Source organism: Phragmites australis, chromosome 7, assembly GCF_958298935.1.
Source record: "Phragmites australis chromosome 7, lpPhrAust1.1, whole genome shotgun sequence".
Classification (NCBI taxonomy): domain Eukaryota; kingdom Viridiplantae; phylum Streptophyta; class Magnoliopsida; order Poales; family Poaceae; genus Phragmites; species Phragmites australis.
The window spans coordinates 34,263,580-34,282,737 of record NC_084927.1 but is presented as its reverse complement, the minus strand read 5'-3'; the positions used below and the strand labels follow the sequence as shown (position 1 = coordinate 34,282,737).

The window sequence follows — 19,158 nt, the reverse complement described above, 5'->3', positions numbered from 1 at the left end:
CGCTGCAAACTTCAAACCAACCCAACCAAATTACACTCTCCTTCCCCTCCATAAACCCGCCTCCCGCCCTCGCATTGCGGCAAGCAACAGAGCACAAGAACGCGGCAAGGTCAGCTAGCGAGATACCAAGAAAGCCGGGAGCGTTCGCCGCGCGCAATGGCGCCGCCGCCCTACGGCTACGACGACCAGGAGGCGCGGGAGGAGGAGGAGGAGGAGGCCGGCCCGTCGATGGAGCGGGTGTTCGAGGGGGAGCCGGTGGCGTCGCGGTCGGAGACGATCACGGCGCGGTCGGCGGCCGTGAGCGTTGTCTTAGGCGCCACGCTCAGCATCGTGGCCGTGAAGCTGAGCCTCACCTCGGGGTTCCTGCCATCGCTCACCATCCCCGCGGGCCTGCTGGGCTTCTTCCTCTCGCGCGCGTGGGCCCGCCTGGTCGACGGCTGCGAGGCGGCGCAGCTCCCCTTCACCCGCCAGGAGAACACCGTCATCCAGACCTTCGTCGTCGCCTGCTCCAGTATCGCCTACAGTGGTACGTGCCCGCATTCATTGAGCCGAGCATAGCAATGCATGCTACTAAAATTCTAGTTTCTTTAGCCCTCCCGATTCTTTGCCTAATTGCTTGTACGTGGCATGCAAATGTGCAGGTGGCTTCGGGCAGCACATCCTGGCGATGAGCAGGAACGCGGCCGAGGGCGGCGCCGGGACCGGCGGCCGGAACGTCGAGGAGCCGAATGTCGGCCGGCTGGTCGCGTTCCTCTTCCTCACCAGCTTCGCCGGCCTGTTCGCCATCATGCCCTTCAGGAACAGCCTCATCATCAGGCACCACCTCACGTTCCCGAGCGGCACGGCCACGGCGCACCTCATCAACACCATCCACACGCCTCAGGGTGCCAAACAAGCAAGGTACTAACAGTTTAATTGAGTGAAGCGTGTGAAACCAATTTTTTTTTCTTGACCCAATTAGTGTAGCTTACAAATCTCTCTAAAAAATTTCTCGTCACAGTAAGCAAGTGTCTGTCCTTTTCAAAACCTTCGGCGGAACCATCGCGTGGTCGCTGTTCCAGTGGTTCTTCGCCGGCGGCGCAGACTGTGGCTTCCAGGCGTTCCCGACATTTGGCCTCACCGCGTATCGACGCGGGTGCGTAAGAACAAAGAAGCCATGAATTAAACAAGAACCCCATGAAGGAATTCTCTAAGATTGCATACTGATGACTCGTATTGATCTCCAAAAAAATGCGCCATTTCAGGTTCTACTTCGACTTCTCAATGACCAACATCGGCGTCGGGATGCTCAGCCCGTACAAGATCACCGTCTCGATGCTCGTCGGGTCTCTGGTCTCATGGGGGATCATGTGGCAGTACATCGAGACGAAGGAGGGGAGCTGGTACCCCCGGAGCCTCGACGACGACAGCCTCTGCGGGATCCACGCCTACCGGGTGTTCATTGGGATATCCATGATCCTCGCCGACGGCCTCTTCCACCTACTCTGCATCCTGCTCCGGACAGTGTGCACAATGCACGAGCGGCGGCACACCCAGCGACAGGCTGCGCAGCCGTTCCTGTGCCTCGGCGTGGACGACCGGCCGGCGCCGCGGAACTTCGACGACCGGCGGCGGGCGCAGGTGTTCCTCCGTGACCCGGTATTCGACCCGGCCGCCGTCGTTGGCTACGTGGCACTGTCGGCCGTCTCCATTGTTGTCATACCGCAGCTCTACCCCCAGCTGAGGTATCACCACGTCGCGTGCGCGTACCTCGTCGCGCCGGTGTTCGCCTTCTGCAACGCGTACGGCACTGGCATCACGGACATGAACGTCGCGACCACTTACGGCAAGATCGCCATACTCGTCTTCGGCTCGTGGGTGGGGTTCGACAACGGCGGCGTGGTCGCCGGGCTCGCCGCCTGCGGTGTCATCGTGTCCACCATCGCCACCGCGACCGACCTCATGCAGGACTTCAGGACGGGCTACCTCACCCTCACCTCGCCCCACACCGTGCTCATCAGCCAGGTCGCCGGAACGGTGCTCGGCTGCCTGATCAACCCGGTCGTCTTCTGGGTCTTCTACAAGGTGTACAACGACGGCGACGGCGCCGTCCCGTACGCCAAGGTGTACCGCGGCATCGCCATGCTCGGCGTCGGCCAGCACGGGCTGCCCAGGCACAGCGTGATGCTCTGCAAGACCTTCTTCGCCCTGGCGCTGGCCATCAGCGTGCTCCGGGAGGTGTCCGCGCGGAGGGGGTGGCGCGTCGGGCGATACGTCCCCAGCACCATCGCCGTGGCCGTGGCGTTCTTCGTGCCGCCCAAGATGCCCATTGGCATGTTCACAGGGAGCATGGTGATGTACCTGTGGAAGAGGCTCGACGGCGACGGCGTGCGTGTGCTGTCGCCGGCGGTGGCGGCCGGGCTGGTCTGCGGGGACGGGTTTGGGTCGCTGCTGCTGTCGATGCTGACGCTGTTCAGGGCGCAGGCGCCAATCTGCATCAAGTTCTTGTCTCGAGGCGTGAACAAGCGCTTGGATGCTTTCCTGGCAACAATACCCAAGTCGTAGTCGTGGGGATTCAGGGTGTTTTTATTTAACCACTAAGATTAAGATTAAACGGCAGTTGCACACTTGCGAACTTTTTCCCTTTTTTTTTCCTTTTACAGTGCGACGAATACTTTCTGTGACAACATTTCAGAAGTCATAAGCTCGTAGACAGAATTATTCCCGCCTAGCTTAAATTGTAGAAATGCATGGTCACAGGAGCATATACAATGAGATGCTTAAAACCTAAGTTTTTTTCTCAACTGTAATAGCATTTGTGCTTATGCGGAGGTAAGCTGTTTATTTAAGCACCGTTGCTTATATTATCATTAACAATGTAGTTAATTATATTTAAACACTGGAACTTTTTTTTAAACATCTAGTCATAAACAACTAGCATAGTTTATGTCTAAGTAAAATCTAGTTAATTAAATGGGCCACGCGGCTTCATTCCGGAGAAAATAGGCTGCTCAAGCATTCCTGCCCGGGCTTCGAATTTTTTTCTCTGAATTACCGTTATATATATATATATATATATGTCTGTTTTAAAAAATTATAAATATAGACACGTGTCGCCCGTTGGGGAGATACAAACCAGCGTCCTTCTGTAACGTAGTTCACAAAGAGAGGGCTAGCGGCCCAGCCCATCAAATGCAGGGGAACAGAAATTCGTTCGTTCCACTTGTCTCGTATTATACTATTATCCTCTTCGGCTCTTCGCTCTCTGTTCGTCCGGTTCTTCGCCCTCGCCGCACGGAAGCGGCATTTTCCCCGTCTCCGTGCTGCAAATTTTGGCCGCTCTAATGGCGATTAGAGTCCCGTCCATGGAGCTCCACCGCTCCGCGCCCTTACTCCCCGGTGGCCGAGGTATTTTCTCGATCCCTTAGACTCGTTCCCTCCCCAGAAACGTTGGGTTTTGGTATCGCAGAGCTCCTGGGTGGGCGGGAAAACTCTGGTTGCTTCTAGAATCTTCCTTTCCTCTAGTGACTTGTGATTAGAGCCTCCTGCTCTTGTACGAGGGTACCCCACTACGGCGCGGCGCTTAGTGCTCTGTTGATTAATCAATGCTCGTCTTTGATGCCCTACGGAGGCGACCATGCTAGCTGGTGAATGGTGGACATTGTTGTTTTGTAAGCGAGTCACTTGTAACTCGGTATCAATGGTGCAACTTACAAGTAGGATAATATTTTGGAACAGTGGCGTAATAATACAATCTGCTCATATCTATAAAAAAACAAACTGCGCTTCTGAAATGTGCGCCTTGCTGCAACTTCTTATGGAAATGGAAAGGCTTCACTCACACTGTTATGTAACTGTTCCTATGATGGTTGATTTTTTTGGGTGTTGTATTCCACCTCTATGTACTTCTATGAGAGTTATTTGCCACCACTTTATATATAGGCTGTGTAAATCTACAGATGTAGCGGCCGGGATGTTTATTCCATTATCTAAAATACCTATGTTTCTTCTTTTAACTTTTTAAGGGAAAACATGCCTTCGGAAGCCTTTCCTTGTCCAAGCAAAGAGATCAGGGGGTTTGGAGAAAGCAAATACGAGGTATAATCCACCGAGCTGCTTCCCTTTGATTTCTATAATGAGAAGTTAAATATGGCTGATCAACTAGGACACACAAGTGACAGTGCCACTACTGCATCCTTTCCTGTGCACCATTCTGACGCTTACTATCTTACTGAAAATCAAAAGGTCACGAGGAACACAAAGTTCTGGACAACCAAAGAAAAGTGCACCCCTGACACGAGGGACTGTTAGTGCACCCCTTCCAGTACCAGGAAACATACCTCGACCTCCTTATGTCGGCACAAATGATGTGCCAGAGATAGCAAAAGAGATACAAATGCATGACAAAGAGAGCATTGTCCACATGAGAGCTGCTTGCGAGCTTGCTTCTTGTGTCCTTGAATATGCGGGAACATTAGTGAAAGTAAGCATGCAGTTCAGCATTTTCATGATGTTTGTCTCTCTTGAAGCTAATTACATCACTGATTCGTCATCATGTTTTTGCAGCACACTTTATCGAGGTCATTTTTTTTCATAATTGAATGTTCCTTTTGTTTATAAAATCCCTTCTTCTTTTTTCATGTGTTCTTAATAATAAATTATAGCTTCAGTGAAATCTCTTGCATCTTTCTATCAGCCCTCAGTAACAACAGACGAAATTGATAAAGCAGTGCACAAGATGATCATTGATGCTGGAGCCTATCCATCCCCACTTGGATATGGTGGGTTTCCAAAAAGTGTATGCACATCGGTGAACGAGTGCATGTGCCATGGAATTCCTGATTCACGCGAACTACAGGTTCAGAATGCCTTACATCAACGTGTTTTCTGCCCACTCCAGTGTAACTAACTTTTTTTCCATGGGTATTTTACAGGATGGAGACATTATTAACATTGATGTCACTGTCTACTTGAATGTACGTGTTTATTCCATTGGTCATATATAGTTGTCTTCACTCTAAGCTATTGATGTGTTTATGGACATGAATTTGGATACAATCACCTGAAGTAATATACCCCACAATTCAGGGTTATCATGGGGACACATCAAAAACATTTTTTTGTGGAGAAGTTGATGAAGCTAGTAAACGACTTGTGAAGGTATCTACCTTTCGCTCTAGAACACATGCAGAGCATATTCTGGCAATCTATTATTTTTGTAGTCATGATTAGCAGCTCTAGTATTCAGAACTATTTCCTAACTCTGTTTGTAAATCAACTTATTCCCTTTTATTTCACTCCAATATTATAATTGAACTTAAATTGATGACGGATCCTCACAATTTTAATTGATGGGCCATCTTACCAGTATTTATATGTTTCTTTTCCCTGGATTATTGTAAGGAGGTTCATCTAATCTAATCTTACTTGTTATTTTTATATATACATTTTTGTGCCTGTCAGGACGATTCCTGAATCCTAATGTAAACTTCAGTTGTCAGAATGTCTTACCGTTACCCATGCTAATATCAGGTTACTGAGGAGTGCTTGCTCAGGGGCATATCTACCTGTAAACATGGTACCAGCTTTAAAAAGATTGGCAGAAGAATAAGGTACAATATTTCGTGCCGGTTTATAGGCCCTGTTCGTTCCAGCATATTATAGGCCCTGTTCGTTCCAGCATGAAATAAATATGCTGGCTTATTGTTGCCTTTTGAAAAGCTGGCTTTTGATGAAATGAACTAAAAGCTAATAAACTGACTGAGAGTGACTTTTCTGGCTTTTGTATGCTGAGAACCTAAAAATTTCTCGTAAAAGCTAGCAGCTAAAAGTCAAAAGTCATAAGAAGCTTTCAGCAAAAGCCGCTTTTCAGTAAAAGCCCATAAGTTTCAACTGTGCCAAACATGGCCTGTGTCATGGCCAGCAAGGCAATGATAATCTAATCAAGTGGAAAACAGTGTTTGACCATATTTCTCACTTTAGTTACTGGGTAAGTTATGTCAAAATGGAATCTCTCAGATCTTTGAACTTGAACGTTGAAATAAGCAATATTCTGTAAAAACATTGATGAATCAAGTGATTTGTGCCAAATACAAAATAGAGTCATCTTTGTTCTTCGAAACTTATCTCTGCTAATTGCTTCATCGGTTACCCTGGCATCGCAAGAAGTCGGATCAGAACAACAAAACACATTTAACTATCAAAGACTACCAATGGCATTTCATCTATTGTGTTTGGTTTATGCATCTAGTCAACCTCTCGCATATGTGTACAGACAGCAAAAATGAAAAATGATTTACGTCAACTATATTGAATTTTAGTTCATGTCTGATACTATAATAGCTTTCACCCATTGGTTTGCTTTGACATTTCAGTGAGCATGCAGAGAGGCACGGATTTGGCGTTGTGGAATGTTTTGTTGGGCATGGAGTTGGCAGAGTATTTCATTCGGAGCCAATTATATATCACCAGCGTAAGTCATTGTTTTTCTACAATACTCAGTGCATCTAGTATTGAAAACTACAAAGGCTTTCCACATAATAGCGTTAACATTTATGTAGATAGGCTGTTCTGTGATAGTAGAATCCACCTATTCTCCCGAGAACCCACGTTTTAATGGATAAGCACTGCTCAGGTGAAGAGCAGTTTCTGTTGAAACTTGATCTCTCTCTTAAAAATAAAAAAAAATTCTAGGCTGCAGATTATCTGTTTGGGTTCTTATGCCATTTCATCCAGTTAAGTCAGTTAATCATAGCGGTAATACGGAAACTGGGACAAAAAATTGCTAGGCCACAAAAATGATTGTGAAATTTGATGACAGTCGTCCTGCCAAGTAGTCATCCCCCCCCCCCCCCAAGAATAGGTTGACATGCTTTTCTTTGCAATAAAACAAAGGAGAGTAACAGTAGATTCACAATGGTAAGTTTGGAAGATCTTTTAGATATTGCAGAAGTCGTCATTTCAGTAGTTTTCTAGTGGTATTTTTTAAGTTCTGTCTTCCTGGTGCAAGGTTTATATTGATCTTTTTTTTTTTTTTTTTTGAGGGGGAGGTTTATATTGATCTTCCCTGTCGTGCTTCAATCTTTGGGGCCGCTAAAGTTCCAGTGTTCCTGCAACTCTACTAATCCAAACCCAATTCAATTTGGATGTGTGCTTGAACATGGCTGCATTTTTTTGGACCTGACTGTTTTGTTCTCGCAACAGGTAACAACAAACCGGGTCAAATGGTTGAAGGGCAGACATTCACAATAGGTACGCAGCATCCTAACTCAATTCTGTGACTTGCGCGCGCAGTAAAGCCAGCCAGGTTTTATTTTTTAGCTCTCGACGTAATGCACTTGTGCTGTGTTCCTGACTGCTGCCTAACTGTTTTGGTCCAGAACCGATCCTATCCACGAGGAGCATCGACTGCGACTTGTGGGACGACGGCTGGACGGCCGTCACGACGGACGGCAGCTTGGCCGCGCAGTTTGAGCACACCATACTGATCACCAGGACCGGCGCAGAGATCCTCACCAAATGCTAGGGAGATTACCACTGATCTGTGTTCCTGCATCCGTATAGATTCTTGTAGCTCGGTACTCGATTGTTTTGCTGTACAAAATACGCGAAACTGCAAGGGCAATTTTAGCCAAAGAAGGTGCTAGGCTTCCGGGCCTGGAGAGTTTGGTTCGCGTGGTGCCGTGGCTCGGCGGGTGCCGGATGTGCGGCGCGGCGCGGCGCAGTACTAGTAGGGGCAGCGGCCGCGCCACACGAGCAACACCAGCCGTTGCCTCGGTGGACGGTGGGAGTAGGGGAATGCAATTTCACAAAGTTGTGCGTACATATCGTCTATTTTTCTGTTATCTTTTTTATCCATCTGTTGATTTTTTATATATTTTATAATTTTTTTTAACTCTCTAGTATAAATCTTAACTTAAATGGACGGTTGAGATAGACGGAGTGTGTGCATTTTTCCCTTGCGTGGGAGTAGCTGTGCCGCCGGTGGCTTTGTGCGCGCTGCTGCGTATGGCGCTGAATCGTGTTGCGCAAGCGACGTGTTCGCGCCTCCACGGCATTGGGCGGCTGACACGCACACGGCTCAAGCGCCAACCATCGGTGCGTCGTCGGTGACTCATGGGATCTCGGCGCTCGTAGGGCAAGTGGGCGTCCGGGCGCCCGATCCTGCTTTTGCTTCGTGTCGTCGCTCAGCGACACGACCCAGTACAAAGGGGGCGTGAGGCCGGTTGGTTAACCGCTCAGCTGCACCGTTGGATCGGAGAACGTTGCATCATCGAGTCTAGTTGCGGTCTCGTAGATCTCTAGACGGCGTGCTTTGTTGACCTGCCATTGCGTGCGTTGTTTTGCAGGCGGCGTTGGTGGCCGGATGGCCAACATGATCCCAAGAGACACCTAATTTTCCCTGAGGAAGCATGGAGCACCGAGCTCGTTCGGCGCCGTCCCCGCTGGAGCACGGCCCAGAGACGGTTGGGGTTGCGGCCTGCACGTCCGTCGCGGTGGCCTCCTGCAAAGGCGCGTTTTTTATTCTGCCCGCCGCTGCCTAAGATCCAAAGTCGCCGACGCCTCCGAGGTGCGGTTCCGTGCTGGTACGTGCTACCTCTTCTATGGCTAGGCGGCTCGGAATCGGAACAGAAAGGTGTAGTGTCACACTGCCGCCTCACCTATGGCTGCCCGACTTAGATCAAGAACGGGTTGAGTCGATGACTTGGTGGTGGAGACAGGAGAGCGTAGACTGGTGTTTCCCGGTTTGACTCAACTTTCGTACGATGAGAAACTCCAGCTAAGAATGGTCAGAAAACGTCTGAATTACCTACCTTTTCCGGCTTGACTTTATGTGAATCATCACTTGTAACAAGTGCAGCTAACCACCAACATGTCACTTGATTCTCGGACAAACCTGAGCCCTAGTTCTCGGCCAACAACTACCGTCAATTTTTCAAAGTGAGCTTGGTCGCTTGGATCACGAATTCTTTTAATCAGCTTTTGCGTAAAATGTGTTTTATGCGTGTTCAGCAGTTTGGGATTGTAGGGGTTTTGTTTAACCAACTGTAACTCAGATCCAAACAACCCAGGCAAAGGCGTAAAGCATAGATGGTTGCTTGCAAGAGCTCCCAAGCTACGTCCTGAACTAAATATTCTGCCTGTGCCGAAGCCTGAAACAAAGACGTGCAGTCCGGTGGCGCGCGACGTTGATAGCCTGGTGGCACATGACTCCACGAGGAGGACGCGGTGCCGCGGGGGAGGAGGACCCGCGGGGCCGCGCCTCATGCGTTGCTCGGGTGTGAGCTTGCCGCGGTCCGAAGCGAAGTGCGAGTGACGGGAAGCCGTCAAAGCCGCGTGGGACGCGGGGTGGTGACTGGGTGGTGGTTGCGTCGCGGCGTACGTGGGAGCAAGGCGCTGCTCGGCTCCGCGCGCCGTGTGTGCGGTGGACTCGTTCGTCCCGGGGCCCTCGCGGCGCGCGGCGCGACCCAGTACCCGCTCGTCAAGCAAGCTCGGAGCCGCGGTTTTCTGCGTGGTTTTCAGCGTCGTCGTCTCCGAGTCGTCGTACTCTGCTCGCTGTGACTGTCAGCCGGTCGCCGGCGAGGGAGGACGAACACCTGTACTTCGCGCGTGCTACGGAATTTCATCAGGAGAAGAGTTCAAGGATGCACACAGCGTATGTGCTTGTACCGTAAGCAATAGGCGTGTACGTACGTGAGCCTTGAATTTTGTTCTGGTGCTAACCTGGAGAAGAAATCGGTGGTTCCAGAGGGCATTTACCTTAACTTCTGTCCAGCGAACTGCTTTCTTTTCGGGGAAGGGGCTATTCGAGAATAGGCGTGTACGTACGTGAGCCTTGAATTTTGTTCTGGTGCTAACCTGGAGAAGAGATCGGTGGTTCCAGAGGGCATTTACCTTAACTTCTGTCCAGCGAACTGCTTTCTTTTTGGGGAAGGGGCTATTCAAATTCTTCGACTCGAATATAAAACAAGAGCAAGTCGATTGAATGATCCTGCTAGTTAATTTTCATAGTTATCAAAAATTTGATTAGTCAATACTAGTTAGCATACAGTTTCCATTTCTTGATCTCAAACCAGGATCATGTCCTTTTCCCTCGCAAAGGAACTAGCAGATCAAGCTCGATATCGGAAACAAGAATCATCACAAACCTGCAAGTATTTAAGCCAAATCAACGGCTAGAGACGCATACAACACAGGCAATTTAGGAACAAAGACAGTGAATTTTTCATTAATCAGATATTAGTATGTTGCAAGTGTACAGCAAAATGCTTTGATATTTTGTAACATCTGTAGTAGTTTTCTTATAGCTATCTGCCGATGCAAAAATGAACATGAACTATGTACACCTACTAGTAACCCATCGTGGCAATTAAACGATCGATTAACCAACCTCTTGCTAATAATACATGTTCTAAGCTTCTATGCGAGCTCTCGGAGTCGTCGTGTCATCGGGCGCTGCACCAGGTCACCTACGCCACCTCGGCCGGCGGCGGCATGTTCAGGTCGAACCCCACGCCGACCGCCGGCGAGGCGTCCACCACGGATGACGACGACCCGGTGTCGCTCTGCTCGTTGCCACGGCATGTCGCTTTGCTGCCGGCAACCACGGCCGGCCGGCGAGGCACCGGGGCTGGCACGGCCACGGTCACCGCGAGCCTCGGGTCCAGGAACAGGAACGGCTGGGCGGCCACCATGGCCGGCATGTCCAGGCTCAGGTCCAGCGACGGCGCGGGCACCGGCGCTGCAGCCGCGGGCGCCGCGGCCGGCGAGTCCCGGGAGGACGACTCCACGGTGCTGCTACTCGGGCTCACGGACAGCGCCTTGGGCGGCAGAACGAGCGCCTGCGGCTTCGCGCCCGCGAAGGCGACGGGGAAGTTGGTCTTGGCCTTGGGCCCGCGAAAGTGGAGCGCGGCGGCGTCGTAGGCGCGCGCCGCAGCCTCGGCGGTGTCGAAGGTGCCGAGCCACACCCGCGCCTTCCTGGCCGGGTCGCGGATCTCCGCCGCGTACCGGCCCCACGGCCGCTTCCGGACGCCGCGGAACCTCGGCTCCATCATGCCGTCGGCCACCGCGGCGGCGGGAGGAAGAGCGTTCTTGGGCGCCATGGAGGGAGCGAGGAGCGGCTGACGACGACGGGTGATGCGTGCGTGGGCGGGCGCCAAGTGTTCGGCCGCGCTCGGCGGCGGTGGTGGTTGTTGTTTGGTGCGCTGGGTTGGAGTGCGGGGAGGAAAGGGAGGTGGAGGCGGGGTATTAATAGGGGAGGCGGGAGGTGAGGAGGAGCCAGCGGGAGTGGACGTTTGACCCTCAGCGCAGCGGTGGATACGAGCTGCGTGCTGGCGCCGCCCCCGCGTTGGGCTCCGCCGTTTGCTCGCTCGTTGCCTTTCTATTGATGGCGTGTCTGCTTGCTCGGTCGGTCAGCGTGTTGTGTTTGGTTACACGGCTAGGCGTGTGTGGCCGGCACTGTACTTCTCTGTAGCGTCTGTTCTTCCATTTTCCTCTTGAACATTTTTTAAGGAACCGGGTTAAGATTTTATTGATACAACATGAAAATTATAAATCTGGATTACAAAGTCTGTAGCTCTGTTTCACTTTCTGTTGAACCACTCGTACCTTACATCATTCGCTGGTGGTGGACGAAGTAACACATTAAAGATGAAGCCGGGAATTGTTTCCTCAAATGATGAGGAAGTGCAATTTTTTTTTACCTGAAACGGGTCTTGCTTGAACGCATAGACTTCGCAAAATGACCATCGACTATTACCTCAATGGACAAGAAGCAAACTGAACACCTCTGGTCACAACATCAGTAAAAAAAACCAACATCGACGAATACACATCATCAACCTCCACAGCCAATGACACGGATAAAAACTCACAAAACGGATGAAAAAGAACATCCCTTGATCATTTTGGATGCACGGTGCAGTGTTTTTTCTCTCGTATAAATAGAGTGCAAGTCTGTGTTTGGTTTAGAATTAGTATAGGTAGATTAGTGACGTTAACCCAACTGCGTATTTTCGCATCAATTACTGCTCCACAAGTTTCTAGCAGTGGAGAGAACGGTGGTCCAGATGCGACTTGGCGGTTCAGCGTAGCGAAGCTGCCGAAGCAACGGCGGCGCGCTAGTGAACCAACCCAACGGTGTGCCTGCCGCCGCCTACCCGGTCACTTTCCACCCCCACGACGTCCACCCGCGCGTGCGGCGCGCCGAACGAACGAACCATGCAAAAACACCGCAGTTCCCACTTTCCAGACGTGCGTCACACCACCACCGCCTGCCTGCCCTGCCCGCCCGTAGCACCGAACGAACGAGCGAGCTGCGTGGCCCCGGGGGGGTGCAGTCCCGCGTGGCCCGCGGTGGTCCGGTCCCGTCGCGAGCCGCGTGGCCCGCGGTGCGGTGCCGCGCAACGTGCGACGTGATGGGATGAAGCGAGCAGGGAAACTGGTGTTTTTTCGGCAGGGGGGTGAGGCGATGGGGACGGGCGGCCGCACCTGCCCCGCGTCTTCCTTGCCTGGCACGGCGGCGGCAGCGCACGGGCCGGCAACCGGATCCGCGCGGGGATTTGGATACGTGCGTTGCTATCATTGAGACGTCTATTTTTCAATTTTTCTTCAGATACACCAACATCTAACGGCTCATGTCCAACTTTAACCTGCAGCCCTGCCTCTTGTGCTCGCTCCTCCACCTCTTGCATGTCGCCGCACTAACTAAGCATCACCAAATCATCTCCGCTCACCCCTGAGCAACATCCATCGACTGTCCTTCACAGCCCACGATGTCGCTACCGCTCCGACGTATGCCCGACTATTTTGTCGGATCAACCTACCTCCTATGATCTCTTAATTTCTAAGCCTGTCGATGGAGCATCATATCGGGAATCAAACCACCTCCCCTAATCCCCACCAGCGGCTACCGTTCTTTGTCATTTAAGATGTTGGTCTCGTTTTCGGACGACTGAAATTTAGAATGGGTGTTTGGATATTGTTTACGTGCAGCGCGGAGGGACCGGCCATACACCAGCGCCGGATTTGGACGGTGGAAAACGGAAAACCACCGCTCTCGGACTCCCTGTTCTTTGCCGGGTGCGAGCGGCCTGCTGGCACGTGTGTACCCTCGAAATTTCTGCACGGTTTAGCAGGGCGTTTTCCTTTGCAAGCTTAACGCTACACAATTCTTTGCTGATGCGTACTGCTTGTCAACACATGCTACCGCATGTAGACGACGATTTGTCATTGTCAGCAAAAACAGATACCTTTAACCATAGTTTTCACCAGGATATAGCTGGTAATAAACCGTCCGGCAGACGATCAACGATACAGCATATTTTACGTCCAAGCGAGAGAAGCGCGCGTACATGCGCAAGTGTCAAGCGTCCACGTAATAAACAATTCCGGCCGCCAACGCCAGCTTTTGGGTCGAGGGCACCGAACGGAACCAACGCGGGGGCGAGCTGCGCGGGTGGGTGTCACGTCCGCAGCTGCAGCCTGCAGGTTTTCACACCGTCCGCGTCGCCCCGGCACGTCGCGCTCGCAGAAACGCCGGATGGTGTCGCGCGCAGCGGTAGCGGGACGCCAACTGCCGCCACCGTTACGGCGTCCACATGGCAGCCAAGCCAGATGGGGACGGGCGCGACCGCGGGAGCGGCCGGCGGAGCCCCCGTGGGGCCTCCGCGAGGTTTCTCCATTCCACACGCACAGCCCGGACGGCGGTGGACGCTCTTTGTTTATAGCGGATCCGCGGCCGGTGCGTCGCGGGCCCCGCCGCCCGCGCCATTCTTTTGTTTCGCTGCCGCTTCGAACGTTCGAGGACCGCCGACGGGTTCGTTTTTCTTTTCCTGTCGCCAGAATTACACCGACGGTTTCTCAATCGCTACGCGCTTTACGGAGTCAAGTCTGCTAGTTCCAGCAGCAGCCTTTTTCCCAACAATCAGGGGTGGTCCGAGGAGGCTCACCACGACTCTCTACATCGACTTCAAGTTTCAATCCACTCCTTTCCGCGAATCGATCCAAGCTACATCGCTTTCTTCTCCAAGTCCGATAGCTGTACAGTACTATATTGCGTTTTCAAATTTATCGAACCTGGTGAGCCATCTCTCGATTCATCGCATCCACGAGTTACTAGCTTGATTGCGCACCTCTGACTCCTCCTCCTTTCGAATTCGTCGCTATACAGGGTCTTCTTATCCATTTTCCTGCTGCCGGTCCAAGGATGCCGCCATGCTACAGTAGATTTGGCCCCCTTGGTCTTGAACCTGTCTCAGCCACTGTCCACCGTCGCGACAGTTGATTGTCTGGCACCTAGCAATTTGGTTTACAACTGCTTGCCTGGCACCTAGTAATTTGACTTACAACGTAGCTACATCGTTAAAAAATAGAAACATACTTAACAATTCCTACGAATAATTTAGCTTGACATGTACATACAAACAGATCAGAACTCAGGTTGCACCACGGTAATTTTATGAAGCAGGAGGCAACCACGCCACCACACGAGGATAGACGATTAGTTTTTTTAGCTAAGGTACGCTATTAGTTACTGTTACACGGGGACGAGTTCGCGGCAACCTTTTTCTAAAGGAGTTCTCAGCAATCTTGGTACTACAAAGCTAGTCAATCCACAGCACGTTGACAGACAATAGCGCCTAACGGTTTCATCAGCGGCAACGGCACAGAAGGCGACGCAGATGCAAGGAAACCGAGGCCGAGCGAATCAGATGCGCACGGGGGCAACGCGTGGGCACGCGCAGGTGGCGTGCGCGCTTTCCCTCGACAGCTCCCGCGTGGACGGCCGCAAAGCGGGGCAGGCTCGTGACGGCTTCCACGCCCTGCGGCCACGCGAAATTGTGCGATCTCCTACGCGCTACGAGGTGCGAACTGAAACCGTATGGAGAAGCGACCTCTGAAACCAGGGCGCAGGGAAATCGTAAGAAACCGCTTTCGGAGCTGAAATGTGCACACAATTTACACGCGGACCTGGCCTGCCGGCAGTATCACTCACTCTGCTCCCGTGCCAAAGGATGCAGGATCTGAACCACAGCAAGTTCACGCTTGGCTCAACTCGAATTCTCCTCCTCGACGCCGTAAGCCTGGTTTCCGCCATCGTCTCTCGCAGCTGGATCCTTTTTCTCCGTCCACGGAATCTAATGTATCCTGCAAATTCAGCAAGGAAACGCATGCGTCCTTTATTGACAACATGAAAAGGAAGATAGAGATCATGCGAGGTAGAATTTCAACTTTTGCACACTTGATCTTAGCAGCAATTTAACCTCATCATATTATGCTATTTGTTACTACTTGGCCATACAAATTTAGCAATTGCCAACTAGTGATAACTTATGAGATCCTGATAGCATAAATTTAGCACCATGTTTTCTTTTCTATGGATGAAATGCCAGCCCCAGCAAGGATAAACAGATGCAAGTTTCAGAATAGCTTCTTGCTGGCAAATACTAGGGTCTACAAATGTATGTATAGGTAGGATGCAAATTCCACTATTACCTGCCGTGCCAGTTGGCACTGTTTGTTTCTTCCAATAGCCAACAGCGACTCCTTAGCACTGCAAATGAATATGTCATAATCAAAATAATCAACCCCGGTGCCTGGCTAAATGAGCTAAACAGTCAGCTGCCGTCTGCTTACCTCAGGAACGATGTACGATGCGGACATGTTGGGCATCTTTTGCTCCAAGGACAAAAAATTCTTCTCTCAAACTTCATTTAACCCTTGATTGGCTTGATTAATCATCTCTTCCACCTGCTCTTTTGCGAACATTGACTGCTGTCCCTGATTGCTCATACAACCTGGCACCACAGTACCTCCCACGCTTCCAGCTCCCCACCTGTCCCTGCACAGGATGGGAGCTTAGCTGAGTGCTCCCAGCCTCCTTAAGAATTCAAGACAGTTCATCTGGTTGGCATATAGAACCGATATTACTTGACAACTTTTTAATTGTTAATCAAAACAAAACATGTAACAGAGGTAGGTACCTCAGTTTGGTCAACAGACTCCCCCTTCTAGGTTATATTTTTGTATTTGTTCCTGCTTTATTAATAGAAACGGGTACTTTCTTGCGTCGGTTTCTTCAACAAAAAAACAGACTCCCCCTTACCACTGGGAATCTTGGCGGGTGAATCAATATCATACACCAGATTTCCACCATTATCCATGCCCTATTTAATCACACTAGGATCATCAATACATGCTGAAATGTCAAGAACTGGATCTGCATTCTTAGTTCTTAACACAAGGTGCTGCTGCTGCATTGGTATGCTCCGTGTGCCTGCAGTATTACAGGGGCGTTTTCCTGAATTCCGGTTCTTTCTTTTTTGGTAAGACACCTTCATGACTTCGTCTTTGGCCCAACGGTCACGCAACATTTCCCACCATTTTGGCTTCATCCATCCAGGGACGAATGGTTTCCATTTCAGCGGATCTTCATGGTCAAGTACCACCGCTGACTCATCTCCTTGCTGTTCCTCTGAAATCTGAATCTTCGCTACCATCGTCCTCCTCTTCTAGCGCCATGTCTCCGCGAGCCCTATGAACCGCCGAAGATTTTTTTGGCCTTTTTTACTGCCAACTCCTCTCTAACCCTTTGCTTCTCATAGCAAAGGAGGTTAACTAATCGTCTAACTGCTTTGCGGTCAAATATCTTTTGACGCTCCTCTTCCTGGCCAGGGGACCACTTGTAGCGTTTCTGCAGTATTCAGATAACAGGCAGTCATCATCTGCAAATCTCACAATGAGCAAAACATAGTCTGAAACATGTCCTGATAAGTTACTCACGAGGAATTCATCCGATATACTAGCCCATATATCTGGAGGGCAATGGTGCCAATGGTAAACCACATGTTCACAGGGTTGACCATTTCCTCCGTCAACGGACACATAGGTCCCAGAATAGTTCTGCTTGATAAGAAGGGAGAGGGTATTGGCTACCTTAGGACACGGTGGGTGCACATTCCAGCTGCTAGTTGCATGCCAATTTGTCAACCAGTGAAGATTAGAATGTACAAGTTCTTCAAACATCAACAAACACAGAAAAACATGGGAAATTCTTACTCGGTACCACTTGGCATCAGCACAAGCATGTCAGCTTCTTTGGATTGTTCCATCAGTTTTTCAGGGGCACGCCCCCCCTGCGCTTTCTCGATGTTTTAGATACTGTCATCTTTTTTTTAGAGGTACATCCAGACGTACACACTCACGCACACCTGCACCTTCACCGCTAACACACGTGCACGTACACACGCGTATACGTTCCGTTACACGTTAGGATAAATTAGAAGTTACAAGACTTTTCCTTACGTAGAAAGGCACAATACATGCACATATGTGTACCCTTAACTACTTAGATCCAAACCCGAGTAAGAAATACGCCTAGGATTTAATCTCAGACACAGACAAGCATCTACATCAAGCTTCACTCAAACACAGACTGACGAGTCACACACTCAAGCAATCGCTCGGTCTCGGATTAAAGTACTCCGGGTTACTTCAGTGCTTAAAATTATTATTATAATAATATCTGGATCAGTCACTAATAAATAAGCGTTTTAAAACAGATGATATCATAATCATACAACACGGGGAGTGGTGAGAAAGATTCACCATCCCAAAAATGCATAAAGGATTCATGTGATCAACAGAATCCATGTTATTAGAGTGCACAGTAGGAACAACATGAAGGTACACCACTCCACAGGTAACTCGAGGGCAAACGTGATTGAGACCTACGTGTCAGCTTCACCGTCTGCTTCGATGAAATCCGGATCGCCCTCTAAAAGCATAAGTAAGAGTGAGTACAAACGTAGTCAGCAAGTCTCAACACTTGCCCTACGACAGAGATATAAATACATGCATATGATATCAATAAGGAATAAGCTGTAAGGTTAATCTTTGAGAGAAATACCAAGTTTACACATGCAAGGGAGGTATTTTCCATAAAGCGGTTTTGTGAAAATGCCATATCAATATTCTTAAAGGAAGGAGGTTCGGTAGTGGTGGAAAGTCATTAGGGTCCAAGTTTTAATGTTGCCGGACATCCCATCCACAGCACACTGCCGGACCTATTTTTCGAAAACGGACACAACTTGCCCACACACTCAGCAAGTAAACACACGCAACCCAAACTAGTTGCTGTGATCGAACCATAGTTCGTCCATAACAGTGGACGCAGCTATTCGAATAGTTTAACCTATTCATAGTGGTACGTTTTACCAACAAGCTAAGTTTGGTACATACCACCATCGTAGTAGTGCGACTCAACAAAGCTATTATCCACCACAGCATCATCTCAATAGTCACCTACGGGAGTTAACAAGGGGATCCTGTGTCACGTCCTAAAATCGGTAATTGTGTGTTTTAATCCTAAAAACATGCAATTTCAGCTTCATGTTCCAGTTTGGGTCACTGGAGCACCTCACTTTGAATCAATGAGGTGGGAGAAGGAAAAACTAAGAGAAATAAAAGAGCTAGAAGCAAGTCTGGACTTTCCTCTAGGTGAATGGGGCCCACTTGGGTGGAAAATATCTCTCTATAGGTGGGCAACAACACTCTCTCTCCCCCTAAAAAGCTTGCCCATACGTACTACTCACCCACTCCACCAGATAAGGCTTTTTGAGGAAGCAAGTTGGAGTTGGCTGTCTCTCACTCTCTCTATTAGGCTCCCTTTTTCCCCTTTTAGATCCCTACCTCTGGGAGCAAGATCAAGGTACGTATGTGGTACTCACGTGACCACCAGCTCAAGGACTACTCGTCCATCCAATTCATTTTCAGTTTCCCCGAAAGAATTCGAGCTGGTTCTGAACTTGTTTGGTGTTCTTTGGGAGAAGCAAGGAAGCAGCAGTTTTTCCTCTCTTCTCCAAGCCATTTTCCGTCGTTTCCTCCTTCAACTGGCAGTCACCAACCTCAGCAAAGGACCTTGGGTGAGTCTGCTAGGCTCCCATGGCAAGTATGCTCATTTTTGGTTGGATAGATCTTGAATCTGGAACTAGGGTTGCAAAGTTCTTAAAGTTCTGCAGTCTGCGAACAAATGAGGATTTATGTGGATTTGAGTTAGGAATCATGTTGCTAGGCGGTTGAGCAAAGTCTAGACCCTGTACACCCTTCTAGTTATTTTTACTTTTGATTTAGAGAGACTCCCAGGTTAGTTTAGCCCAGTTTTTTCCTTCGTAATGGCTG

General features: G+C 50.0%; 3 protein-coding genes across 3 annotated transcripts; 2 read left to right on the top strand and 1 right to left on the bottom strand.

Annotated features, from left to right (window-relative positions):
• The first annotated feature begins 156 nt into the window (after window positions 1-156).
• LOC133925607 (probable metal-nicotianamine transporter YSL17) lies at window positions 157-2,544 on the top strand. Its single transcript, XM_062371475.1, has 4 exons — window positions 157-526; window positions 642-900; window positions 1,001-1,135; window positions 1,245-2,544. The coding sequence occupies exons 1-4, from the start codon at window positions 157-159 to the stop codon at window positions 2,542-2,544; spliced, it is 2,064 nt and encodes a 687-aa protein (XP_062227459.1).
• A 624-nt stretch (window positions 2,545-3,168) lies between these two features.
• LOC133924943 (methionine aminopeptidase 1B, chloroplastic-like) lies at window positions 3,169-7,801 on the top strand. The gene is made up of 10 exons (XM_062370699.1): window positions 3,169-3,387; window positions 4,005-4,077; window positions 4,225-4,462; window positions 4,676-4,837; window positions 4,914-4,955; window positions 5,068-5,139; window positions 5,512-5,591; window positions 6,354-6,451; window positions 7,183-7,230; window positions 7,359-7,801. Exons 1-10 carry the CDS (start codon window positions 3,324-3,326, stop codon window positions 7,502-7,504), a joined length of 1,023 nt encoding a protein of 340 aa, XP_062226683.1. The 5' UTR covers window positions 3,169-3,323; the 3' UTR covers window positions 7,505-7,801.
• Window positions 7,802-10,179: 2,378 nt separating this feature from the next.
• On the bottom strand, window positions 10,180-11,286 carry LOC133924945 (ethylene-responsive transcription factor 4-like). The gene has a single exon (XM_062370701.1). It carries the CDS (start codon window positions 11,079-11,081, stop codon window positions 10,449-10,451), a length of 633 nt encoding a protein of 210 aa, XP_062226685.1. The 5' UTR covers window positions 11,082-11,286; the 3' UTR covers window positions 10,180-10,448.
• Window positions 11,287-19,158: the final 7,872 nt, after the last annotated feature.

Bases quoted from the DNA above. Each gene is read 5' to 3' on its own strand.
- LOC133924943 (XM_062370699.1), top strand. From the start codon at position 3,324: ATGGCGATTAGAGTCCCGTCCATGGAGCTCCACCGCTCCGCGCCCTTA. The intron at 4,956-5,067 runs GTACGTGTTTAT...CCCACAATTCAG, and splicing joins ATGTCACTGTCTACTTGAAT to GGTTATCATGGGGACACATC. The intron at 5,140-5,511 runs GTATCTACCTTT...TGCTAATATCAG, and splicing joins CTAGTAAACGACTTGTGAAG to GTTACTGAGGAGTGCTTGCT.
- LOC133925607 (XM_062371475.1), top strand. From the start codon at position 157: ATGGCGCCGCCGCCCTACGGCTACGACGACCAGGAGGCGCGGGAGGAG. The intron at 527-641 runs GTACGTGCCCGC...GCAAATGTGCAG, and splicing joins CTCCAGTATCGCCTACAGTG to GTGGCTTCGGGCAGCACATC. The intron at 901-1,000 runs GTACTAACAGTT...TTCTCGTCACAG, and splicing joins CAGGGTGCCAAACAAGCAAG to TAAGCAAGTGTCTGTCCTTT.
- LOC133924945 (XM_062370701.1), bottom strand. From the start codon at position 11,081: ATGGCGCCCAAGAACGCTCTTCCTCCCGCCGCCGCGGTGGCCGACGGC.